Source organism: Perognathus longimembris, chromosome 13 (assembly GCF_023159225.1).
Source record: "Perognathus longimembris pacificus isolate PPM17 chromosome 13, ASM2315922v1, whole genome shotgun sequence".
Lineage (NCBI taxonomy): Eukaryota > Metazoa > Chordata > Mammalia > Rodentia > Heteromyidae > Perognathus > Perognathus longimembris.
This window is the reverse complement of record NC_063173.1, coordinates 13,240,603-13,267,584: the sequence shown is the minus strand read 5'-3', so window position 1 is coordinate 13,267,584 and position 26,982 is coordinate 13,240,603. Positions and strand designations below refer to the sequence as shown.

The 26,982-nt window shown below is 43.9% G+C and overlaps 2 protein-coding genes across 2 annotated transcripts; one reads left to right on the top strand and one right to left on the bottom strand.

The window, feature by feature from the left end:
- Positions 1–4,430: 4,430 nt before the first annotated feature.
- On the bottom strand, positions 4,431–17,563 carry LOC125362031 (olfactory receptor 51D1-like). Its single transcript, XM_048360685.1, is given in 5 exon segments — positions 4,431–5,478; positions 7,299–7,375; positions 9,890–9,976; positions 12,189–12,246; positions 17,463–17,563. Coding segments are annotated over 5 exon segments (1,371 nt in total).
- On the top strand, positions 17,521–26,703 carry Trim68 (tripartite motif containing 68). Its single transcript, XM_048360051.1, has 7 exons — positions 17,521–17,643; positions 20,055–20,527; positions 22,407–22,502; positions 23,570–23,830; positions 24,265–24,287; positions 24,800–24,900; positions 25,104–26,703. The coding sequence occupies exons 2-7, from the start codon at positions 20,099–20,101 to the stop codon at positions 25,652–25,654; spliced, it is 1,461 nt and encodes a 486-aa protein (XP_048216008.1). The 5' UTR covers positions 17,521–17,643; positions 20,055–20,098; the 3' UTR covers positions 25,655–26,703.
- The last annotated feature ends 279 nt before the right edge of the window (positions 26,704–26,982 follow it).

The window sequence follows — 26,982 nt, the reverse complement described above, 5'->3', positions numbered from 1 at the left end:
CATATTCCCTTAACCCAGGCCCAAAAGTCTTCTTTGTCTCTCAGGCTCTCACTCCTATGTGTGTTTAATCCATAATAGGGATCCCCAGGGACAATGTCTCTGCTTTCCATTCCTTGGCCTTGGTTTGCTGAAATTCTGAGTGAACAAGGAAAATGCGATTTCTTTGGCCCTATCTTACCACCACCACCCCCCAACACCAGCCATTTAAGACCAATGCCACCTGGTGTCTCTATTAGGAGCAAAATAGTGAACATTCTAGACAGAATAATATTAAAGTGAAAATAAACACTCTAATTTTGAAATAAGGTACATACTATGACTATAAATAAAATAACATGAGTTCATTTCTCATTTTTTTTATTGATCAGTGTCGTTAAGCTCTAATTCACAAAACAGTTTGCACAAACTATGCAAAACCAGAGGATGTCAAGACAGACCATTATAATTTAAGACCACATCCGAATTACTGACTATAAGATCCTCTGGTGTCACAGGAGTTGCAGACCAAACCTCCCTGTCATGGTCCTAGAGCTGCCTCTAGTACTCCATTCACACCCCCTCAAGATGCTCCGTGAACACAAAAACTTCTTAAAATATACCATGAGAGCTTCTGCTTCTATCCAAGATGTAGTGGCAGAAAGTAAGAACCACATTAAGAAATAAAAAAACGCAAGCAATGTACCTAACATAATAACTTGCAAGACAGTAGCTATCAGATAATGAGAAACAGAAAATCAAGAGACAACATCAACAATGAAAGCAAATTCTCCAGCTGCACAGGAAAGAGAGACTCAAATAGAGTTTAGAGCATTTCCTTAGTCTGGGATATAGGTTGAGTGTTCACAAACACCAAGCCAGCTAGAATTTGAAGGTAGAATATCATAAATGAGTGGTGTACATAGAAGAAAAAGACTAGAGTATTGAATAGCTGAGCTAGGCATGGTGTGGTTCATACTTACAAACCCAGCTACTACTCAGGAGGCTGAGGACACGGTTCAAAGCAAGCCCAGACAGGCAACTCTTGTCCCATTAAGCACCATGAAAGCATGAAGTGGAGCTGTGGCTCAAGTGGTAGAGTGGTAGACTTAAACACAAAAGCTCAGAGACATACCCAATCCCTCAATTCAAGCCCCAAGACTGGCAGGCAGATACACACACACACACACACACACACACACACACACACACACGCACACACACACACACACATACACACATATTCAGTTGAGTCCCAGTCAGTAAAAGCATAAAAACAATCTATCTAAAGATAGGGAGTCATTTAATCATATTTGAGGTAACATTGTCCAATGTTCACACAAGGCCAAGGACCATCAAGAACCATAAGGCTAAATACAAGAGAAAGTGATATAATTACAAAAATAAATAAATTCAAAATTATAGTCAAAGATTTCAAGAAATGATAGAGCACACATAATAATGAAAGACTAAATGTACTTCCATTAATACCACAAATAACATAGGAAATTCATATAACAATTAGATTAAAAGACTTCAGGCTGGGGATATAGCCTAGTGGCAAGAGTGCCTGCCTCGGATACACGAGGCCCTAGGTTCGATTCCCCAGCACCACATATACAGAAAACGGCCAGAAGCAGCGCTGTGGCTCAAGTGGCAGAGTGCTAGCCTTGAGCGGGAAGAAGCCAGGGACAGTGCTCAGGCCCTGAGTCCAAGGCCCAGGACTGGCCAAAAAAAAAAGACTTCAGAATTCAGAGATTATCCTTCTGTATTGAAAATACAAAGGAATCATTGTTCAGTGTAGGCAAGTTCTTCCTAACAAATCTTCAAAGAAAGATTCAAAATGATCAAATTCAATCCAAGAAAAAAATTAGTCCCAGAAAAAAAAATCACAAGGTCATTAATAGTGATGCAAAAAAAAAAATGTCCTAAGGAAAATCTATAACTGGTAGAAGATAATCAAATTACTAGGCATGCAAAAGAACAAATGAACAAAAATTACTCAATCTACACAAGAGTTTAGCTTCTGGCCACGGCATAGAAGTTGGTTATAAAAACTGAGGACTACTATTCTTAGAATACTATGCCCTTGGATAAAGTTAACACATCTCATGTTGTCATGTTATTTATTTACTTACTTATTTATATTGTGCCAGTCCTGGGGCTCGAACTCAAAGCCTCTACACTGTCTCTGGTTGTTTTTTTTTTAATTCATGGCTAGCACTCTATCACTTGAGCCGTAGCTCCACTTCTACCTTTGTGGTTGTTAATTGAAGATATGAGTCTCATAGACTTTCCTGGCTGAGCTGACTTTGAACTGTGTTCCTCAGATCTCAGTCTCCTGAGTAGCTAGGATTACAAGCGTGAGCCATGGGCACCCAGCTGGTATACTATTTATTGTTGCTAACATTTATTGATCATTATTTTCTATGTGTATTCACACCAAATATCTTATTTAGCCACCACACTTGTCCAACAGGATCTACATTACCTTTCTATTTTATAGTGTGTGGACTTTCTAAAATCACTGAAGCTTATTAGGTTAAGTAACTGGCCCCCAAATCAAAAGCCATTAACCCTCATCACTATCCCATCTAATTCCTGCCTCACAATCTCTCTTTCCCAGATGAAGATCTAGGAAGTAGTCTCTTTTCAGGCTGTAGCCTTCTTTAAATTTTATTTAGAAACTGGAACCCAACACAGGGGAAATAAATGTCAACTCCTTTGAAATTTTGTGAAAATAATTTATTAGGAGACAAAGAATTTTTTCTTTTATGTGAATATTTTTATCACCGTTAAGTAGTTGTACAAAGGAGTTGCCAGTCAACAAAGCAGTTTCTGACTACAGTGACCCATGCCATAACAACAAATCAGGAGAGCCTCTAGTGCCACACTGTGAGGCCTACACCATTCACACTGTGGTTTCTGTCAGTACAAGACACGTCCCCTAGGAGGCCAGATCCTTTGCACGCTCACATTCATCTTCCTCTAGTCTTTGCTTTCCCCAAAGGGATTACCAAAAACCCCTATCATCAAGGCTTTTCAAACATGTTTGGCAAACCAGCTGTAACCGGCTGTGGGGGCAGGAGGATGAGGCCTTCGGAAGGGCAATGCCAGGCAGAGGAGGCAGGGAAGATAAGAAAAGGTGATGGAAGCACCCGAAATCCTTGGGTTCCAGATGTGGTCTGGGCTTGGAGTAGATGTAAAGACGAAGTGTCATGTTTCTTCTCAATCCCAAAGCCACAACCTCAGTCCAAGCTCTGATGGAGAATCCATGTCTCTTATCGTCTTAGATCTCAACATTGGAAGACTTCTTCAACTTCCAGCCTCTACCCCCATCTCCACATAGAAACCACACGTGTCAGGGCCCCAGAACACAAAGATTTACTCAATCTTGTGCCAAACCACCCAGAACCAATACACAAAAGAAGTGTGCCTGTAACATGACACAAACATTTTCCATAAAGTACAAACATCACCCCATTATGTTCAAAGCAAAATACTGTGCACACCTGACAAAGGTAAACACCACACATACGGAAAGCTACAGCTACCCTAATTCTATAGATCCCATACATCGGTACACTCTATCCCATATGTAACAAATGTGAGGGAAAGATGGGGGAAACATTTATAGAAGACTGTCTACCATACAGCCTTCTCACATAGACATATAGCACTCACCGACTGACTAATAGATACCACAAGAACACAGGAAAGTTACAGGAAATACACACATTCTTGCCAAAGAACAATTACAAAACTCACCACAGACGCAGCAGATTCATTTTATCCCTTCCCTCCACCACCTCTTCCCTCTTTCCTCTCACACACATCACATTCCATACATCTATGTAAACACATCAACAACCAGAATTCATAATGTCCTTATAGCCACATAGATGCTGGCAGCTTCCACCTAAATACACAAAAGGGTTTAAATATCTTACGTCAACTCCCTCCTCTCCTATCAGTCCTCCAAAACATTTCATTAATGCTTAATTATGACTATATCACTCTTCTGGGGTGTGAGAAATAAGGATTTTCTAAATTTTATTGATATTGTAATGGTGATGTATGGAGGAGTGACAGTCCTATCAGTCAGGTAATGAGTACATTTCTTTTTGAAAAATGTCACCTCTTCCCTTGCTCTCCTCCAGGTTTTCCCTCCCACCCCCTCCCACAAGTTGCATAGTTCATTTTCAACCTAGTGTCTAGGGAAGACCACTGCTGCCTTAGTTCACGTTCTGTCTTGCCAATTCTGTGCCACCCTTTACCCTCCCAGAGACAGATAAACGATTAAACATGACAGACAGCAAAGAAAACGAAAACAGCAACAAAGACAAAGCCTCTTGTTTCCATGTCCTGGAGTTCATTTCGATTAATATTACTTCATATGACCAGAGGCACAGAGGCCTTTGTGAGCCCAGAGTCCAGTGGGTTGGAACACCTTCTCACCTCTCGCCTCGGGAGAACATCCGGGTCATCCTTGAGCGGATTTCCTGGGTCTTGGCTCCATAGACAATGGGGTTGACTACAGGTGGCAACAGGAGATAAATATTCGCCATGACCACATGGACCAGGGAGGTGGGGCCACCCAACCTGTGCACCACTGAGAGCCCGATGAGGGGCACATAGAACACCAGGACAGCACAGAGATGGGAGATGCAGGTGTTAAATGCCTTGAGCGCTGCCCCCCGGGATGACAACGCCAGCACAGCCCGCAGGATGAGCACGTAGGAGAAGCCAATGAAGAGGGAGTCCACACCCATGACTGACAGGATGATGAAGAGTCCATAAACCACATTGACCGTGGTGTCGGTACAGGACAGCTTCATAATGTCTTGGTGCAGACAGAAGGAATGTGTGACCGTATGTGCTCGGCAGTACGACAGCCGCTTCAGGATGAAAGGCAGAGGGAAGAAGAACACGAATCCCCTGATCAAGGCAGCTAGCCCGATCTTGGCCACCGTTGGCCCCGTGAGTACCGAAGCGTGGCGTAAGGGATGACAGATGGCCACAAAGCGGTCAAACGCCATGGCCAGAAGAACAGCTGACTCCATGGCAGACAGGGCATGGATAAGGAACATCTGGGTTAGGCAAATATTGAACTCGATCTCCTGGACACCAGTCAAGAAAAGGCTGGCCATCTTTGGCATGGTGACAGAGGAGAGGATGAGGTCAGTGGTGGAAAGCATGGCCAGGAAGAGGTACATAGGCTCATGCAAGCGCCTCTCCACGCGAATGATAAGAACGATGGCCAGGTTGCCCAGAGTGGCCAGGGCATACATAAAGCACAGTGGGAGAGCCAGCCAAAAGTGTGTGGTCGGCCCCAGCCCGGGGATACCCACCAGCAGGAAATAGGCTGGGTGAATCAGAGTTCTATTTGGAGTGCCCATGACCAGGGCCAAGAGCTGTCACTTCTCTATCCCAAATCCAGAGTCTATGAAAGAGAAGAGGAGAAAGAACAACTCATCTTGGCTCAGAGAACAGTGAAAACTTCTAAGGAAAAGGGCACAAAGGTAGCAACAGTGAAAAGTAACTGAGCATTTCTGGTCATTCAGGGTCTCCCCTGCATCTCACTACTCTGATTCTCTTTAGACAACCTCCCTGAACACCCCAAGTTTTATCTTGTCCTTCAGTGCCCCAGCATGACCCAAGAAAACATTAATCATACTGAGGGGACGCCTACTCACAAAACAGTTCTTCAGTTTCAAGGCTGCTGCTGCTAAACAGGCCGCTGATCTTAGCAAACACCAGTCTTTTCCAAACAGAAGGCAAGTTCGCACAGACTTTCCATCTAACCTAGCTCTTCTGGATAATTTAGGTCCGGACTTTGAGATTCAGTGTTCATTAGCCTCTAAGATTTACTATAGTCTGATCTAGGGCAGGAAGCAAGTTCTTACTCTGGAACAGGATTTCAAGACAGATGTTGATGTTTATAAACCTTTGTAACATGGCTAAAACTTCCCTAATGGACCCATCTGAAGTAATTAAAAACATCATCACCCAGGAAATATATCAAGCTCAGGGGGTGGCCCAGGAATCTGCTTTAAAAATATAATTCCTTTCCCCTATGTGATTAAAAAGAAAACAAGAGAAAATTGTGGAAGGCAGTTTTGGTCCTCCAGAAATCTGAGAGATGGGGGTGAAGAGGACTATGATTTCCAGTCCCCACAAAAAGTAGAACCGAATCTGCCCTCAGATCTCACAAGACCCACGGGCATGGAGAGCAGACGCAGCTGAGCCACGGAAAACCAGTGAGTCCCCCTGCTGTCATTACAATCTGCTGACCACAGGCATAGCCCCTTCTCCACCTGTTCTCCTGGGTGGATATTTCATGCCAGGCTCTACTTCTTTCTCCACACAGGACACTCTGTTCTGAAACTCTGGCTTGAGGGCCAGCCATACAACTTACCACCTGTTTGATATTTCTGCAGGGTAGTTTCCAGGCCTCATGTTCATCTCACCCCAAATAAGATCCATTCCAACCGTGTGCTTTGTCTCTCATTCACCTTCCACACCACTGTCTCTGAAAGGCAGGACTGGAAGTCTCAGGCTCTGCTAAGCAGGTTACAAGGTGATTCCCCCCAGCCTCTAAGACAAACAGCTCCACAGTCTACAAAGACCTTTCCAGCCCAACTTAACATTCCAGCTCAGCTTCTTGATTTCCTTATTATCAATCTTTCTCTCTCTCTCTCTCTCTCTCTCTCTCACACACACACACACACACACACACACACACACACACACACACAGAGAGAGAGAGTTTACATTTTCCTGTGTAACTTAACACCCCATGCCTTGCTTCTTAAATGCCAGGTAGGAGGCTGAAGTTGTAGGCAAAGGTTGGAACAGCGTCTCAGAGGCTTGCCGAAATCTCTCTGAGGTTCAGAACTAGGCTGCTATCATCTTGAGAGGCTGTCAGATCTCCCCGGGCAGCACCCAGTTTCTGAAGATTTCCAAAAGCCGAGACAACTTCTGTCTGCCTCCTGTTCCTGTTCTGAACTTGGTACATCCACCATCAATGCCCCTACCTTAGGCCACTATCCATATATAGCTTTTCTGAGGACCCTAGGGAATAAGAGGAGAGATGAGTGAACTGGGACTTATGGTCCCAGACGCTCAAAGGAAGCTGAGGCTTGACTCCTACTCAATTCTTCTGAGATCATTTTAGGAAACTAAGTGGAGCTGGATGTGATGTGGGGTGGAAGGGAGGAGAAAATGGCTTGATTGAAAGATAGAAGTTACTGGAATGGAGGCGAAGACACACACTAGAAAGCATGTAGACATGGGTACTAGTGTTAATTCTGCTCATTTACTGCCTCTGACTTCTTGATACTGCCCTCTTGTGGTCACTTCTGAACACTTCAGTCTTGATGCCTACTGTGGCCAAAGGCTAAGAGGGTGAAACATAAAGCACCTAGAATCTGAGTCCGAAATCTGAGCTCTTCCCCCTAGGCTACACTTCCTGTCATTTTTCCTTCCCTCTTCCCCTCTCGAGACAACACTTTCCTCCATACATGGACAATCCTAGCTCTCCTATCCCTCCCTAAAATGAGACAGTGTGGATTGGTAGTTTACTGTGGTCCTCTGTCAGGAAACAGACTTGAACTCAATCACCCACTACTGGTTTGCCTAAGCATTTTGCTTTGAAAAAGAAGACACTGACAATTCTCCAGTGAATGTCTGTACTTGCTATTATTAGTCAAAAACAACTGGAAAAACCAATGAGGTCGTAGCACACCCCCACTGAAATAGTTCCACAGCTGTCAAAGGAATGAAGAGCATGGATTATTTTGAGAACTACTGTGGTGGTTTAGTGGGGACAAAAATCTTGAATGCAATAGAGTGAAGGGGGTCGAGAAGCAGATGCAGATGACCTTTTTTAAAGAACAGGAGTGAAATGGGTAATACAGATAGTTCCAAGGAAAGATTGTAAATGTGTGTTTCACAACTAGAAGTACTTGAACGTATGTAAATGTCAACAGGCTGGAATCAATGGAGAGAGCCTTTCCAAGACTCTTAACATTATTGGCAGAGTTCTTCAAGGCAACAGGCCAAGTAGACTTTCTATCTTCTCCCTTTTTACAGTAACCCAAGCTATCATGCTTGCTCCCGTGCCTCCATCACTCAAACAGACCAGAAAACTCTCCTAAACTTAAGGCATGCTATTGTTTATTGAACATAAGTTTCTTCTGGTACTTCAAACTCAATACTTAATGTGTTCATTTCATTATCAACACCATTCATTGTCTCAGCTTCTCCCAATATGATCCTTATTCATGATCTGTTTTCTGTTCTGTCAGATAAATAAATTACTGTTGCCCATGGTAGACTCTTCCTCTTCCTCTCCTTCTCCTCTCCTCTCCCCTCTCCTACCTACCTCTTCTTTCCCACTCTCTCTCTCTCACACACACTCACACCCCTCATTCAGTATTACCAAATCCTCTTTATTTTGCCTAGAAATCATGTGACATATGGTCTAGATTCTTTTTCTCTGTCTCCTCTAACTTTTTGCCAAGCAAAGTCGGGATAATCTCTTACCCAGATCATGGAAAATCTACTTGGGCCATTGCCTGGACAAACTGCCAATAATGTTAAGAGTCTTCAGTGTTCACTGATCTGGGTAAGAGAGTCACTGATCTTCACACTGCTCACTGGTCAGTTTCGCCAGAGAACTTTCCTGAAAATGCACTGTCAGCTATGGCCAGCATAATCTCCCAAACAGTTCCAGAGTACTGAGTACTCCAATGCCTTTTAGAATGAAAGGTGGAAGTTCACATCCATAACCCAGATCACAACGGCTCCACGAGCCCCCTCAGCGTGACTTTCTAATCACTCTACCTCTCTTTTCATGAACCACATCCCAGATCTACGAAAATTGCCCACCACATAATGTAGCATGCCACGTCTCACTTTCCATCTTCACATGTAGGTTCTTCATGATGAAAGCACGTACTCCTTCCCCTGCCTTGGCCTTCAGCTGTCTGTTTAAACATCCTTCCTTAGAAAGACTTTCTTATTCCTTACTTTCATGGACTCACTTTACTCTTCTTCCTTCTTTTTCTTTCTGAGGTTAGGTCTTTTAAACACTTTTCTTTTTCTTTTTTTATTGCAAGAGCAAGACTCAAACGCAATCCCTGATGCTGTGCTCATTGGCTGGCACTCTATGTACTGAGCTATGCTACCAATCCCTCTTTTAAATGCTTTTTTCATTTTTTTGGTATGGTACGGATTATCGAACCCTGGTGCTCATACTTTGCTGGGCAACTACTATTCCACTGAGCTAAATCTCAGCCCCCTTTTTTTATAGTTCAATGTATTTGAATAACAAACCTACAGGAACAGTACAGAAGACAGACAACATTAAAAACACACAGTTGCTGGGCACTGGCAGCTCATGCCTATTATCCTAATTACTAAGCTCTGAGGATCATGGTTTGAAGCCAGCCCCAGCAGAAAAATCCCCCTGAGACTCTTATCTCCAATTAACCACCCCCAAATCAGAAGTGGCGCTGTGGCTCAAGTGGTGGAGGCTGGCCTTGTGCAAAAAGAACTCATAGACAGTGCCTAGGCCCTGAGTTCAAGCCCCACGACCAAAAATAACAAACAAAAAAAGCACAGACTTGCATGTAGGACAACTCTAAAAAATAGAGTGAAGGGATGGAATCTACTGCATAATAAAAATGCTACAAACACCATTTAGTTGCCATCAATAAAAAATTTATTTACTTGTAAAAAAATACAAATGCTTACATTGTCCAGAAAAATTGAACATTGTTTATTTATAATGATTAGCAAGTTGAACTGTTGAAATTTGTTTCAATGAAACATTTTGACTTGCATTAGTGCTTTACATCCCTGCAGTTATATTAAAAAATTTCCACACAAATAAAAATGGGAAAATTACCAAGACCTGATTTCTATCTACTTGTTTTCCACTTAGGTACCTTTTGGCCTCCATGGGGAGAAAGAAAAATCTAACATTCAGAACTATCTATAACAAGAAGAGTGGGAAACCCCTTTTTGAGAATGAAGCGCAGTGTTCGTGTATGTGGCATGCTAGCTGGGCATCTTTTGGCACAATTGTTACACATTGGGCATGGATAGCACGCAGATTGGTGAAGGAGCTTGTGGATCAGAAGCTGAGTGGACTTCTGGAAGTCGTGTCTAATTGCACAAAATGCATAGCACCAGGCCAGGAGCAACAAGGTTTCCCCACTCCTCTAATAGAGAGTGCACTCTTCTAAGAGGCTTTGGTGGCCAGTAACAACTAGGTGCTTTAGCACCAGTAGGTCTGTGAGCAGATGGCTTGGTATGGGCCACGGGAGAGAGAGGCTTGACTCATTCCCCTCCCCCCCTCTCCTCCCCCTGGAGCTCAGAGAACAAGAGGCAAACCTGGCTTCGGAGAGTAGCTGCCTGGTCATTTTATTCTCTTCTTGTCTTTGCAGGGAGGAACAATGCAGGACAATGCCTGCATGTGTTTAAAAGGGACAGGATACATAGTCCTGCTTTACTTGCTCCTAAGATAGAAATTCTTCTTCTTGATGTTCAATCATAACCTACAAATCACAGATCTATGGTTTCACTTGAGGCATGTTTCATGGGTTGGTACTGTTAATGTTTTGGAAGGTACAGCTAGCACCAAACAGGAATCTCACTGCATAACACGGACCAAGATATGACTTTAAAAATAATAGTTACAGGCACTGGTAGCTCATGCCTGTAATCCTAGCTACTCAGAAGGATGAGATCTGAGAGAATCATGGTTCAAAGCCACCTGTGCAGGAATGTCCGTAAAACTCTTGTTTCCAATTAAGCACCAAAAAGCTGGAAATGGAGCTGTGGCTCAAGTGCTAGAGTGTTAGTCTTGAGGGGGGAGGGGGGAAGCTCAGGGACAGCACCCAGGCCCTAAGTTCAAGCACGAGGACTGTCATAAAAATAAGATAGATAGATAGATAGATAGATAGATAGATAGATAGATAGATAGATAGATAGATAGATAGATAGAAGATAGATCGATAATAGATAGATAATAGAAGATAGATCGATAATAGATAATAGAAGATAGATAGATACCCCTATATATTTTTCACAGGAGTGAAATGATTCCATATACCGGCATGTAGTGAAATGCTTGGACTCTCAAGGGCACCCATCCCACAATGCCCTGCTCTCCCTCACCATAGATCTCAGCGGCATTATTTCAGTTCCTCAAAAGGCAAATCTCTTTCCTCACCACCTACTTCTGAATACTTGCCCAAACTCTTGTTTTGTCTGAAATGGACAACCCTCGGTGTCCTTCCTCTAAGTTCTAACACATCTTTAAGATTGTGTTTTGGGTGTTGCTTGTACAAGAAAGTGTCTCCTGGAGGAAGATGTTCTCCTGTTTCTATGAGCATCCAATTTCATGTGCAGATGCCTAATGCCAGTTTTTTTCATCAGGAAATACCAATATATGTGGCAGTAGAATAAATGTTGAGAAAGTAGATATACTACTGAAAGCAATCTATAGATTCAATGCAATTCCCATCCAATTTTCAATTTTCACAGAAATAGAAAAATCAATCCTAAAACTCATTTCAAGCACAAAAGACCTTGAATAGTCAATCTTGAAAAAAAACATGAGCATGCTGGAGGTATCACAGTACTAGCTTCAAATTATATTACAGGGCCATAGTAACAAAAACAGCATGGGACTGGCAAATACACACACACACACACACACACACACACACACACGCACACACACAGTGCATGTAAGCCAACTGCCAATAGTTCACACCTATAATTCTCTTTACTCAGGAGGCTGAAACCTAAAGGATTGAAGTTCAAAGCCAGTTAGGGCAGAAAATTCTTCAAGATGCTACCTCCAATTAAACAGTAAAATGCTAGATTAGAAGTATGGTGTAAGTGGTAGAGTGACACCGGTGAGGGGGAAAAAAGATGAGTTCAAGCCCCAGTACAAGTACAAACACACACACACACACACACACACACACACACACACACACACACCCCTATACCATCTAGGCATGTAGGTAGATAAGTAGAAGAGAATTTTAAAACTCCAAACATAAGCCCAAACAGCTATATTCATCTGATTTTTGACACAGGAGCCCAAAACGCATGCTGTTGACAGTTTCTTCAACAAATGATATCAGGAAAACCAGATATCTATATGTAGAGCATTAAATGTCAGCCCCTACCTCTGATCTTGTACAACAATTCAAAACAGATCCAAAATCTTCATGTGAGATCCGAAACCTGAAATTGCAGGAGGAAACCAAAGGGGAAACCTTTGAAGACATACCGAGGTAAAGTGACTGGGTCTAAGCAATATGCCTTGTCCTGACAGCCATCCTGGTGTAGAGGGGGATCCATCCAGCACTGAAAAGCCTAGACACGAGAGAGGCCATCCATTGAATTGCAGGTGTGCTCCTCAGCGTTAGGAGAGCTTTGGCTACAGGGAATGCTTGACTACCTCCCTCCATGGTTTGATTCTCCCTTCTGAGGCTATCTCCCCTAAATGGAAAGTTCTGCTGGTACCTGAGCTACTTTGCTTTTGTTGGGCTTGAGTATTCCGCACAAATGTGTAGTTTTTGTCTTTCAAAGCGTTGTGCTAGCTCTGTTCTGGGCTGCAGGTCTTTGTGACAGGAGTCCACCTGAAGACACCTGCTCCCCAATACTCCCAGTTCACAAAATGCGTCTTCTGTTTCCCACCAATCGAACTCCCTTACACCAACACAGAAATAGGTAATACATATCTGAACAGAACTCCAATTCTTATTTCCTGAAAATAAGAATTGCAAACTAGGATTGTATGAAACTAAAAAACTATGCCAACTACAAAGGAAATAATTACCAGGATCAAAAGGAAACCTCCAGAATAGGGGAAATCTCTACCAGCTATTCATCACATGAAGAATTAATATCCAGGATCTATAAAAAATCTCCAAAATTTAAACACCAAAAGAATATGCAATCCAGTTAATAAACAGATTGAGCAATATTCAAAAGGAGTACAAGCCTACACAAATGTGAAGAAATGTTCAACATCCTTACCCACGGAGGAAATTCACAGCAAAATGACACTGAGATTCCAACTAACACCACAAGCCACTATGGGAATCAGTATGGAGGTTCTGCAAGAAAGTGCAAACAGACCTATTATATTATCTGCCCACTTCCAGGCCTACATATGGGGGAAAGCAGGTCAATAAGCAATCGAGGTACCTACACGTCCCTGTTTATAGCAGCACTGTTCACAATAGCCAGAGTATACAGTCAACCTAAGTTCTTATCAACTGACAAATGGATTTTAAAAAACAGTGGAATTTACACAATGGGAGATATTATTCAACCACAGAAAATGAAATTATGTCATTGGCAGGAAAATGAATAAAAATAGAGATTTTCATGTTATTAATTAAGCAAAATAAGCCAGAAAGGGGATTACCAAACGGTGTGTGTCTTTCTCAGATGCAAAATCAAGTCCTTAAAAAAATCAAAGGCAGGGCTGGGGATATAGCCTAGTGGCAAGAGTGCCTGCCTCGGATACACGAGGCCCTAGGTTCGATTCCCCAGCACCACATATACAGAAAACGGCCAGAAGCGGCGCTGTGGCTCAAGTGGCAGAGTGCTAGCCTTGAGCGGGAAGAAGCCAGGGACAGTGCTCAGGCCCTGAGTCCAAGGCCCAGGACTGGCCAAAAAAAAAAAAAAAAAAAATCAAAGGCAGGAATGTAAAACAGGTCCTCTTTGGGGCTGTGTTACCAGATGGAGTAGAGAGAAGGAAAGAAGACTACGTGAATATGAAGGGGATTGAATACAGTCCAAGCACTCTATACACATGTATGAAAATAGTTAATGGAACTTGTCAAAATTATTTTAAAAGAGGGACAATATACTCTTAATCATAAAAACATCAGTGCCTTTAGAAAGATAATTTACGGAGAGATTTAAAGCTTAAGGTATAATTCACTGAGAGATTTAAAGTTTAAACAAATCTAATAACACATTAATATGATGAGCTTTTCATTTTAATTTAGCATAACACTGATACTAAAACCAGCAATCATGCTTCTCTCGCTTGCAGCCAACCATCCAAACAGTTTGATATTAGTTATATACAACATTAATACTTGCTATTATAGTATGATTATATTGTAATGTATATTTGTTTTCACATCTCATATACAGCATAATACATATATGCTACTCTGCTCCTATTTGTTTGATCTTACACTGCCATTTACCCACCACATTCTTGTTAGGTTGTTTTATTTTTGTTTTTGTTTTCCCCCTTTTTATTCCAACCGATCTGTTCTTGGGACCCTTGAACCTAATACAATTTTTTTTTTCTTGGTCAATCATAGGACTTGAACTCCAGGTCTGGGTGCTGTCCCTGAGCTTTTGTGCTCAAAGCTAGTGCTCTACCACTTGTGCCACAGCGCCCGTTCTGGTTTTCTAGTGGCTAATTGTAGATGAGAGTCTCAGGGACTTTCCCACCCAGGCTGGCTTTGAACCAAGATCCTCAGATCTCCACCTCAAGTCGCTCGTATTCCATGCATGAACCAGCAGTGCTTGGCTTCTAATACAAATTTGTAGTGCCACCTTACCCCCAAGGCCAGGAGCACTTTCAAAACGGCCCTTCACCTCTTCTAGACCAAATTCTAGGTCTTAGATCTAGACTCCACCCTCTTCCATCTCTTACTCCCTCCCCCTGTCATGAGACTCAAACAAAGTCTAGAAGTTTTGCTAGTCTGGAATGGGATTTGCTCTCTCTTGGCTGGGCCAGCACTGACTAAATAGGAAAGAAGGGTACCCTAACTTCTCCTGCTTGGACCCCTGAAAAGTGTCAGACTTGCCTTTTGGACATTGAAGACTATTCGGTGAAGAAGAGTAAGTATTAAGATGATGATGAGAGATGGAGATCTGGAAAATACTTTCAAGGTGGAGAGAGCTAGCTGCTACTGTCCTCAACTTCTCATAGTCACCTCACTCCACCTCTAGCAATTTCTGCAGATCACCTTTAAAAATGAATGTCTAAGATTCCATGAAGTTCAGGCTGTGGCTCACACTTCTTCACAAGGTGTGACAGAAGAAAATAAATTGGAAGTCTCTTGAGCAGGCCAGTTGTACGGCACATAATGGGGTTACTATTATGGGGTTTCATTAGCTCTCTACTTTTCTTAATTCTTTTCACTTTATAGAAACTTCAAAGAAGTACAAACAACTTTATCTTGAGTTCTTTAAAAGCACAGTTTATATGAACTATAGTTATAATTCCAGTATCCCCTGTACTAATGCTCAACACATGTTTAATGTGTCTGGTTCTACTAAATCATTAACTAGAGATTGGGGGATGATGGGGGACCCTTCTACAGAAGTAAATTTCACCTTGCTGAGACAATTCCTTGACTTTTGTGTCTATTGTTGTGACCCCTATAGTTGGAGAACATATTTGCGACAGTATGGGAAATGATTGAACCCAGACTCCAGTTGATGTCTACCCACCTCCAGCATGATAGCAGAGAGGAAGTGACCCAAGTAGACATCCAAAGACAGATGGGGGAGAAAAATGAGATGCCCACATGTAATGAAACACTATTCAGCCTTGCAAAAGAAAGGGAATTGTGATCCACACATATACATAATTTGAGGACATGATGTTAATTGACAAAAGCCAGTCACCAAATAATAAATATTGTATGATTTCTTCCATAGGTGGTAACTAGAGTAGGCTAAGTCACAGAGGTAGAAATAGAAATGCTGACTGTTGGGGGGTAAGGGAGTAATTAATTGTTCTAAGGGTAGAGGTCATTTTGCAAGATGGTGAGAGGGCTGGGATGGGTGGTCATGATGACAAATTCACCATCACATAAGATAAATTAATTTAGGGCCACCTAATAGAACCCTGGAAAATGTTTTCTTTAAGCTGTTTTACGTGATGTCTTTTTTTTTTTTTTTTTTTTGCCAATCCTGGGGTTTGAACTCAGGGCCTGAGCACTGACCCTGGCTTCTTTTTGCTCAAGGCTAGCACTCTACCACTTGAGCCACAGCGCCACTTCTGGCTTTTTGTTTATGTAGTACTGAGGAATCGAACACAGGAATTCATGTATGCTGGCAAGCACTCTACCATTAAGCCACATTCCCAGCCCCTGCCCTTCAGAATTTTAACCCTGACCTTGAAATCTGATATTGGCATGAGGATCTAAAGTGTCAGCTCTAACAATGAAAATACTACTTGAAACTTGGTTTCAATTAGAAGATTCTTGGCTGCTTTCCATGAGAATAATCTATGCCTTCACTTACTTGACAAGTCTAAATAAGGGGGGGAGGGGAGGAGAGACAAAGCCCTGTCTCAGATAACATGTGTATGGTGTGTAAGTTTGTGTGTTATATGTGCATGTATGTGTGTGTGATGTGTGTCTATATTTGGATAAGGGTGTATATGTGTTCAAAAGAAAATAAGAGGTCTTTTTTAATGGAAGCAGAGCTGTGGCCCAAGTGGTTGAGTGAGTACTACTCTGAGTACAAAAGCTCAGGGACAGCACCCAGACCCAAACAAATAAATAAATAATAAAATGATTTATGACCAATGATTCTACTTCTCCATCATATCTCTATATCTACATCTAACTCCAAAATTGGTTCATCACGACAGCGATGGGAAGATGCCTGGATGAGTTTGCCAAGAGGCCTAGGGCGGTTTTTCAACAAGAACCCAGAACCTAATAATGTCTAGATGGGGAGATGCCTGAGAAATAATCTACTGCTGCAGGGCGCCAGTGGCTTACTTGTAATCTCAGGAGGCTGGGATCTCAGGATTGCAGTTCGCAGCCAGCCCAGGCAGGAAAGCTTGTGAAGCTCTTATCTCCAGTTATCCACCAAAAAGCCAGAAGGGGAACTGTGACTTAGGTGGTACAACTATATCCTTGAGCAAAAAATAAAGCTAAGGAATAGTACCTAAGCCCTGATTTCAAGCCCCAGTCTTGGCAACAAATAATTCAAAAAAATAAAGGATCTGTGGGGGCTCAGCCTTTCACTAAGGTCAAAGAACCAAGTTTTGCCACTAAATTCAACAGGGAAACGCAAACGAACCAACAACTGAAATTTTATTGGGGAAGGCTTTGGGGGTTGTTTTCCAGCACTGTACCGCCTGAGCCACAGCTCCACTTTCAGCTTTTCTTTTGGTGGTTACGTGGAGATGAGAGTCCCAAGGACTTTCCTGTCCTCCGATCCCAGCTTCCCGAGTAGCTAGAATTACAGGCATGAGCGCCAAGGGCGACGGCTAACGGAGCCTCGGACTGCAAGGCCAGCGCCTCTGGAGGGGACAGATGCCTATCCTCCATTAAACGACTCCCAGCCAAGCAGACAAAATAACTTAGACACGCCCTAGAGGCGAGCAGCGCGCCCGTCTCGATCTCTGATAGGCTAGGGCAATCCCGATCCCTGCCTGTGATTGGTTGCTCCGTCCGTACGTCACCAGCGAGGCGGGGCCGGCAGCTGGAAGTTGCCTCCGCTCATTGACTCCGGCGCTGTAGGCGGGACTTACGGCGGAGCCTGGCGCGCGGAGGGGCATCGCCGCCACCGCGGAGCCCTCGACTTCCTAGGCCTTCCTCGCGGGATTGGGTCCGCAGGCCTCGGGCGCCGGGCGGCCGGGTAAGTGCTACGCCGGCCTTGTGCCGTGGGGACTCCGCGTCGCTTCTGACGCGCGGGCCTCGGCCGCCAGGCGTCTGGGCTGCGGGTTTCCGCCGCGCCGCGCCGCCCTCCTCCCCTCGGGCCTCCCCGTGCCCCAGGCCCCCACGTCCTCCGCAGCCCCGCGGTCACCGCTCGCTCCGCTCCCGCCTTCCCCCCCCCTTCCCCCCAGGTGCGCCCCAAGGACTTCACAAGGCGCCATCGGGTCCCCCTCAAAAGCCTTTTCCAGTCTGCCTCCCCAATCTTCCCCCCTCTCTGCCTTCTCCCTCCTCCTTCGCCCCTCGGGTGCGCGAGGGGCCCCCCAACAGGTGCCCAGCCCGGCCTAGCCCCTCGAAAGTCTTTTCCAGACTGAGTCCCTACTCCTCGGGCCCCCACCCCTCCCTCCTCCCTTCCCCCCTCCTCCCTCCTCTAGATCGCCCTCTCTAGCCCCTCCCCTTCCGTCCCCCTCCTCCTTTTCCCCTCCCTCCCCTCTGCCTTTCCCCTGCCCTTCCCCCTCAGGTGCACCCTGGGTCTCTTACAGGCACCACCCTGTCCCCTCAAAAGTCTTTCCCAGATTGGCCCCCCCGCTTCTGTCAGAAGTAACATTCATAGCCTCTGAATGTTTAATAATCCAAGTTTTCTCCAAGTCACTTTATGTATAAATAGAACGTGAAAACGGGTCTTCTGTTGAAAGAGCAATAGCTATCCATCCCCAGATCATCTTCTGAGACCACCACCACTTCTAACTTAATGTTTCGGGAAGTTTATGGCCCTGTATCAAAATGATGTGCTTCCACCCTGTTTTTAGAGTTTTTGTATTTAGTTGTACAAAGGGGCTTCAACATGTCCATTTATGCATACACTGTGTCTTGATTAGTGTCAACTCATCCATCATTCTCCCCCCCCCCCATTTATCTCACCCCCACCTATCCACCTCATTATTATATAGGTTGTAGGGAGCTTAAACTAGGTGCTGGGGAGCCAAAATAGATTCTTGAGTGCTTTAGCAAAATTGAGTTTGGGATACTGGATCCCACAGTTTGGCAGGGATCGTGTGAAAAGGAAAAACAGAAGGCCTGACCTGCAGATGGCCTGTTAACAAAACACTTGTAGTATTAAGCTCTCTGCTTCCTCTACAAAACCATTCTGGGCAACCCAAATCACAGTAATTTCTTCCCTTTCCTTGAATGTGTGTTATATTTTAAAGCTGAACAGCGTAGGCATTTTGCCTAAAATAGAATGGTGGAACCCCATCTGTAGACCAAGAATTGAGAATTATGAAATAAGCCAGAAAAAAAAAGAAGCCGAGTTCATTCATGTAAAGTGTACAGAAATGGTATACACATTATAAGTGCTCAAGGAGTATTTGCTATTATTATTACTAGTTTATGCTGTCAATTAGCTAACAAAATTTTTAAACATTTTGAGTTTAGAAACTTTCCTGTACCTTCTGTTTTATTCCTGTAAACAGATTTATTCAGGCAATATCTACATGGCAGGTACTGTAGGTAACAGTACTAAACCAACAGGGCTTTTCCCTTGACAGACTCTATCTAGAAACACAGACCTGCAAAGTGAATAAGTAAATGCTGCCAAGTGAGCCAGAGCCTGGTATTGACTATTCAAGCTCAATACCCAAAGCCCTGGCAAAAGTCTCAACTGTTTCTTTCTAGAATAACGAATTCATCATTATGGGTTTGGTCATCAGCACATTATCTTCCAAGGTTTCTCAGTTGGTATATCTACTTCTCATACATCACTACAGTCTGAGTCGAGGGTCTTGGCAAGCTGAGTAAATATTAAAGCTAGAGAAGTAGCCAGGGGTTTACATGGCACAAGAGAAGGCAAGGGGACTGCTGTTTCTCTTACATTTTACACTTCAGTTTGCAGCATACGAAAACAAATTGAGCGTTTTTAAGCAGTGGGTTTCTGGCACATGACTTTTCGTACTCTCTTGTACCAGAGTGAGGCTAGAGGTATTTATGGTTTTACTCCAGGTGTTGAAACACCTCATTTTACGTGACTTCCACTCATTCAAGGTGGGGGGGGGGGAAACTGTGCTGATTATAGATTATAATAAAAAAAAATGAGGATGGTCTGATAGAGCAAACCCGGAGGAGAATCAGAGTTGATTAAATGAGTAAGAGAACTGAGAACATCCCATACGTATTCATTTAGGCCAAACCACTCACAATCTGATACGTCCCTTCTGTGGCAGAAGTGATGTGGCCAGTCAGAATGTTTAATAATAGTTGAGAAGGCTTAATACTAATGCTTTATTAAGCTTAAACAAGTTCAATAAAAGATCCAGTAGGAATGTTTCTTGTTTTTCAGTCACTATTTATTGATCTCTCTGTTCCATTACATTTTTCTCTTGTTTCTTCTACTCTTTGCAGCCTTCAGTACTTCTTTGTGGTTTTATCTTACATGAGAAGAAAGCATGGATCCTAAAGCTTTGGTGGAAGCCATTGTGGAAGAAGTGGCCTGCCCCATCTGCATGACCTTCCTGAAGGATCCCATGAGCATCGACTGTGGCCACACTTTCTGCCACAGCTGTCTCTCTGGCCTCTGGAAGGTCCCAGGAGAATCCCAGAACTGGGGTTACACCTGTCCTCTTTGCAGAGCTCCTGTGCAGCCAAAGAATCTGAGGCCTAATTGGCAGCTAGCCAATGTTGTAGAAAAAGTCCGACAGCTAGGGCCATGTCCAGAAATGGGACTGATGAAGAGTGATATGTGTGAGCACCACGGGGAACAGCTAAATATGTTCTGCCAAGAGGATGGCACGATGATGTGTAAGAGTTGCAGCCAATCCCCAGAGCATGAGGCCCACACTGTCCTGCCCATGGAAGATGTTGCTTGGGAGTATAAGGTGGGAGATAGAGCCCAGCCATTTGGGTCTTTCCTCTGCCCTTCACTTGGCCATCTGTAGATTAAGGTCCTGACTACCTGTACCAGAGACTGAGATGATTCCTTTGGTTCCTAACACCCACAGATTCTGAGATCTAATGCACTGTTCTATACTTTTGCTTTTACTCATGACCTATAATTTCTTTCTCTTTTGAGTTCCTCCAAATCCCAACATACCTAAAAAGAGGTGACTTCAATTTTGAGACTAGGAAGGAGACCAGGTTTGTTTTAGAGGCATAAATGGCTCAGATGAATTTAAATATATATGAGAGTATAATTTAGCAGTCACCACTGCATCTATCAGAACCTCTGAACCGTAGGTGAGTCGCTTTAACTCCTTCATTTTCTAGATAAAACCGTGCTTATAATTTGGATATCACAATCATTGGAAAGGACCATGTGTGCGTCACTTGGGAATAATTGGCCAAGGACCAGGATGTGTTTAAACACTAAACACATGCATTATATGTATCAGCATTCTTGTTTTGATTAAACCAGTTAAAAGAAGATGAGGGCTTTGACTTGGTTCTTGATCTTTGGCCAGGGCTGTTGTTTTTTCTCCTCTTAGTCCCCTGCCCTTTAGGATGCGCCATCTCTGTTGTACCTGCAGCTCCTTTCCCATAGACACCCTGTCTGCTCCCAACCTTCAGGCCTCTTCTAGCTCCTCATCAGCTCCATTATCCTAGTGATTTGGCAATTAATCCTTTCCTGGTCTTAATTTTTTTTCTTGGTATCGAGATTAAAAGGTAAGAATGTAAGTACTGTGAATTAACTTTTCCTGTATATGATTCATTTCTAAAACATTAAATGTATATACTTGCACATTTTGTTTTGAGACTATTCGAATAAGGAAGTGTAGGGCTGGGAATATGGCCTAATGGCAAGACCGCTTGCCTCATATACATGAAGCCCTGGGTTCGATTCCCCAGCACCACATATATAGAAAACAGCCAGAAGGGGTGCTGTGGCTCAAGTGGCAGAGTGCTAGCTAGCCTTGAGCAAAGAGAAGCCAGGGACAGTGCTCAGGCCCTGAGTTCAAGGCCCAGGACTGGCAAAAAAACAAAAAAACCAAACAAACACCCGAATAAGGAAGTATAGTGTAACATAATATAGGAGTGATGAGCTGGGTTAAATTCTAACCGCTTACTAGCCAGGTCACTTTGAGTGTTCTCTCTGCCAATATCCAGAGACTGAAAGTATTAGTGTGTGTTTAGTGCCCTTGATAAATCTTTAATGAATAGGATCATCAGAATTAAAAGTGTACTATGCTTCCCAGTGGAAATTGATTGTATTACTCACCTAGGAAAGTACTTCTTTCCTTTAATGAATATATGAGCCACTCAGGGATGTTGATCAAAATCAAGTTGTCATTTCATAGGTCTGGAGTGAGGCACAAGATTCTGCCTAACAAGCTTTCTGACAGTACTGATGCTGCTGATCCTGAGCCACACTCTTACTAGAAGGTTCTGGGAGACCCTAGAGAGAACAAAATAGAAAGAAAAAAATAGGCATAGTTAGGAAAGTTTGTTGGTTTGGTTTTTGTTTTTAATTTATTAGAAAGCTTGGAAGTAGACCTTTTGTTTGTTTTAGAAAACTTGGAAGTAGACCTTTTCTTCTACTTTATAAACACTTAGGTACTGTAGGAGTTAAAATTGATTTTCAGCCCAAAGAGCTACCTAGAGTATCATCTAGGTAGAGCCTGCTTCCTCTGCGGTAGTCCTAGCATCAATTGTGGCCTGCTGCCTGAAAGCCACTGGTTTTCCTAGCATCTGCTAAGGTCAAGAGACCTGTCTGTATTTACCAACCTGGAGTGCCAAAGGTGGTTTTTATCTCTCTTGCAGTGGAAACTCCATGAGGCTCTAGAACATCTGAGAAAAGAACAAGAAGAAGCCTGGAAGCTGGAAGTTAGTGAGAGGAAACGAACTGCCAACTGGAAGGCAAGTTGCCACTTAGAAAAAGGAGTTTGTGTGGCCTCTGTGCTGTTTTGGAACTGATGCTGGTATTTTCCTTCCCTCTGCCAGGCAGTATTGGGGTCAAGGGGCTCTGAGATCCTAATACCAGCTGTGGCTTTACCTCTACCTATCTCAGGCCCCAAACTTCTCCATGCCAACTTGCCTTGTTTTTGGTGGCATACAGAAAAAACTGGAGCTTGGACTCAGGGCCTTCTATTTGCCAGGGATGTGCTCTACCACTAGAGGCTTGGCCCCGGGCCCTTTTCACTTTAGTTATTTTTTTTAATAGAATCTAGCACTTTTTATCAGGATCAGCTTGGCTTCCAATCTTCCTATTTAAACCTTCTACACAATTGGAATAATAGACCCAGTTTAGAGGTTGAAACGGGCAACTCATTAACTTTTTGCTCAAAATGACCTAAAACCACCATCTGCCCAATCTCCACCTCCCAAGTAGCTGGGTGACAGGTTGGAGCCACTATACCTAGTGCCATTGCAACATCGTGATTGTGATGGGGGGATTGGAGGTATGGCTCAAGCAGTAAAATACCTGCCTGGTGAGTGTGAACCCCTGAGTGCAAATCCCAGTACTGCCAAAAAAAGAAAAAAAGGTTGTGATATAGCCATCTTCTCTGACCAGTGTCCTCATGTATGAAGAGGAGAAGTGTATGCCCTGCATCCACAATCACTTAGTGCAACTTGTAGAATGCTAGTAAAAAGCATAATTTCTGTTGCTTTCCTAAGTTCAAGTACAGTTGCTAAGAGTTCTATTATTAAAATATTACAAAGTCACCTCCAAAGTATTTTGGATAAGGGAATACTCAGCCTGTGAAAGAGTCCCAAGATAATACACTGGAGAAGTCAGAAAGAATAGAAAAAAGAATATCCCTTCTCTTTGCCTCTATAGCACCTAGTAACTGGTTACATCAAAACATTGCCCAGTATCAAAACACTTACAGAATGTGTGTGTGTGTGTGCGCGCGCGCGCCAGTGTCCTCAATCTGGAGTGCTCTTCATACTAACAATATCAGTACTGACTCCAATCTTTACAGATTCAAGTGGAAACTCGAAAGCAGAGTATCATATGGGAATTTGAGAAATGCCAGCAATTGCTAGAGAAAAACAACCTACCTGTTCAATACATAGAGGTGGAGGCAGTGGCAGCTCTGGCCAGCCTAGAGCTAGAGAAGGAGGAGACGGAGCATAAACTGGAGTTGAATCACCTGAAGCTCATCCAGCAGAGCCAAACCCTGTGGAGGATGATTGTGGAGCTAGAAGAGCGGTCCCAGAGGCCTGCCCGCTGGATGCTGCAGGTGAGTGGCAGCCTGTCCTGGGAAGCCTGAGTGAAAGCTGAAGTTAGAATGCCTGAGGTTGCAGACAAGACAGTCAGTCTTCTTATCGGCACTCTGCCCTCCAGCTCCAGTGATTGCTGTGCTCCTCCCCCAGCTGAGTGAATGACCTGGCCTGTGTTTGCCTATAGGGTAGGTCGTTCACTTAGCTAGGAACTGCACAGCAGGTACACAGGCAGTGTACCCCTTCCAGCCCCTTCCTTCCCTCCTGGGAGTCGGGAGTACAGTTGATTGCACTCTGCTGCCCTCACAAGCGTCTCTCTCTGGGGTCCTGCACAGCTTGTCTCCCGCCGTGGTGTTTCTCTCCACTTCGAGAAACCCCTCCCAAGGTCATTGTCCAATTCTTCTGGGGAACAGCACGCACTCATATGCTGTTTTTTTTTTTTTTCTTCTTCCAGGATATTCACGAAGTCTTAAACAGGTATGTTCCAGTCCTTGGAGCTTCTGGGCTCCCCTATAGATGGTAGAGGGGCCCAGCCAGAGGCGGGGAAAGAACATAGCCTGCCACCCACAGGAAGAAGGTGCTCTTCTACAGACTCCTGCCTCTTACGTCATACTGGCCAAAGAAGCCATCTTCCTCCTTCCTTTTTCTTCTGTTACTGAATCACATTCCTTTTTTTGTGTTACCAATAAGAATGTGGTTTCAAGTAGACAGTCATAAGAGGGGAGAAGATTGTCCGGCTATGCCTGCTCTGAGTATTTAGCCTTTCTCCCTTGCAGCATCTCCCTTGCACATTGCTTCCTCTCCCAGATGCACACTTAACTCTTCCCACAGTGTGGGGATGTGTGCAACACAGTTTGAGGCTGAGCCAAACTGCCATTGTCAGTGCTGGCAGCGATGGCAGGAGCACCCCACCAATGGTCTCTGGCCAAGCCCCTTCTTCCCTGTACTCTGCCCATGGGCAAAGTCAGCACTCCTCTCTCCTCCGCCAGGAGCAAGTCTTGGAGCCTACAGCGGCCAGAACCAGTCTCTCTGGAGCTGAGGACCAATTGCTGTGTGCTGGGGCTAAGAAAGATCCTGAAGACCTATGCAGGTAATTGATCCTGGGAGAGATTGTGGTGGGCAGCAGGAGGGACTGCCCGCTGAAATGAAACAGCTCGTTGCCCTCTGGATGCCTCACTAGCCCCACCCCACCCTCACCCGTGGCTGACACATTTGTGGCTGTATTTCCCAAAGAGAATTCCCCCAGCCCCCTTGCTCTTTACTGGTGTTACCAACCAGGATCTTTTTCTCTAGCTGATGTGCGCCTAGATCCAGATACAGCTTACTCCCGCCTCATCGTGTCAGAGGATAGAAAATGTGTGCACTATGGAGACATTCAGCAGAAACTGCCTGATAATCCTGAGAGATTTTACCGTTACAATATTGTCCTGGGAAGCGAGTGCATCTCCTCAGGCCGCCACTACTGGGAAGTAGAGGTGGGAAACAGGTCTGAGTGGGGTCTGGGAGTGTGTAAGGAGAATGTAGACCGGAAGGAGGTGGTCTATTTGTCCCCCGACTATGGGTTCTGGGTGATAAGGCTGAGAAAGGGAACTGAGTACAGGGCAGGCACCAATGAGTACCCACTCCTGTCCTTGCCAGTGGCTCCACGCCGAGTGGGAATCTTCCTAGATTATGAGGCCCATGATATCTCCTTCTACAATGTGACTGACAATTGTTCCCATATCTTCACTTTCCCCCGCCAACCCTTCTCTGGGCGCCTCCTACCCTACTTTAGTCCTTGCTACAGCATTGGTGCTAACAACACTGCTCCTCTCACCATCTGCTCATTGGATGGGGAGGACTAGCAATGCCACCAGCCCAACCAGAACTGGAAATTGAGTCTTGCACATAAGAACAAGAGGACCTGCCACTGTCATGGACCCTTGAACCAAGCTTAGAATCCAGGGAGGGTTTTTTTGTTTTTGTTTTTGTTTTTGTTTTTTTCTGCCTGACCCCATGGTTTCTTGTTACAAGGCCAAATCTGTGACTAAGCTACTCATAAGAAAGCAAAGCCCCAGAGCTAGTTGTCGTTCCTATTGGCAGACGCTTTAATTCAGGTTTGCTGGTACAAGCGAACTGTAGTTGACTCTGTCCTTTTTCCTGACCAGAGGAATGCCAGGCAGCAAAGAAAACAGGACTTGCGCAGAATGCCCACTACATCTCCTGCCTGGCACAAGTGGGACAAAGCTCTGTCCCTTAGGTTCTAAGGAGACCTGTGTTCTAGACCTGCCCAAAATTTTGCTCATTGGGATGGTCAGGAAACTTGTGAGCCTTAGTTCTTATTTTCACTTTATGAGTAAGGAACACTAAATGGCCTTAAGGAAGCAAGTCCTTTGTTACAAAGCTCTGGAAGATAAGAATATTAAAAAAAAATTGTAAAATGATTTTCACTTTCAACTCAAACAGTAGTGACAAACTCCTCAGATGTATCTCACACATATCTACATATCATGCATTACATTTGCATCAGAAGCACCTCACATGTTTGAGAAGAATGAAGTGCCCTCATTGGAAAAGAAAATGGGTGCAATTGCTCTTAAAAGGATGTATTCTTCTATCTCCCAGAGTTGTTATAAAAATCCAAGATCCATCTCACACCTTAGTTCCTTTCTGAAGGATAGAGGAAGGAGAACCACAGAATCTTCACGTGCCATCTACCCTGTACAGCCAGACTCCTTCAAGGCAGTAACCTTGTTCTTTCGGGCCTCTCCAGACAGCCTAGAGCCCGTAAGATAAGTGCCCATGCCATTGGCATATAGTAGTATACTGTGCATTGGATATTACGTTTGTTTCTGAGCTTGATTGGCAAGTGTGGCCTCAAGTCAGGAAGTAAGTATAATAAAATAGGTAAAAACAAGTGACTAGGAAGAAAGGCTTATCCACCACTTAGGTAGGCAAAATTTAGATTTTTTTATTTTTTTTATGTCACCAAGAAAACCTTTGTGGTTCTTGTAACTACATAATATTCTCCCTACCTATAGGAGAAGGAAATATGGGCAGAAATAATAGGATTAGACATCGAAAATGAGATTGGGAGTCATATTGCAATGGAAGGAAATTAAGATTCATATTGGTCTGTTGACCTTAAAGTAATTGCTGTGCATGTCAGGGATGATTGTATAAAGTAATTCAC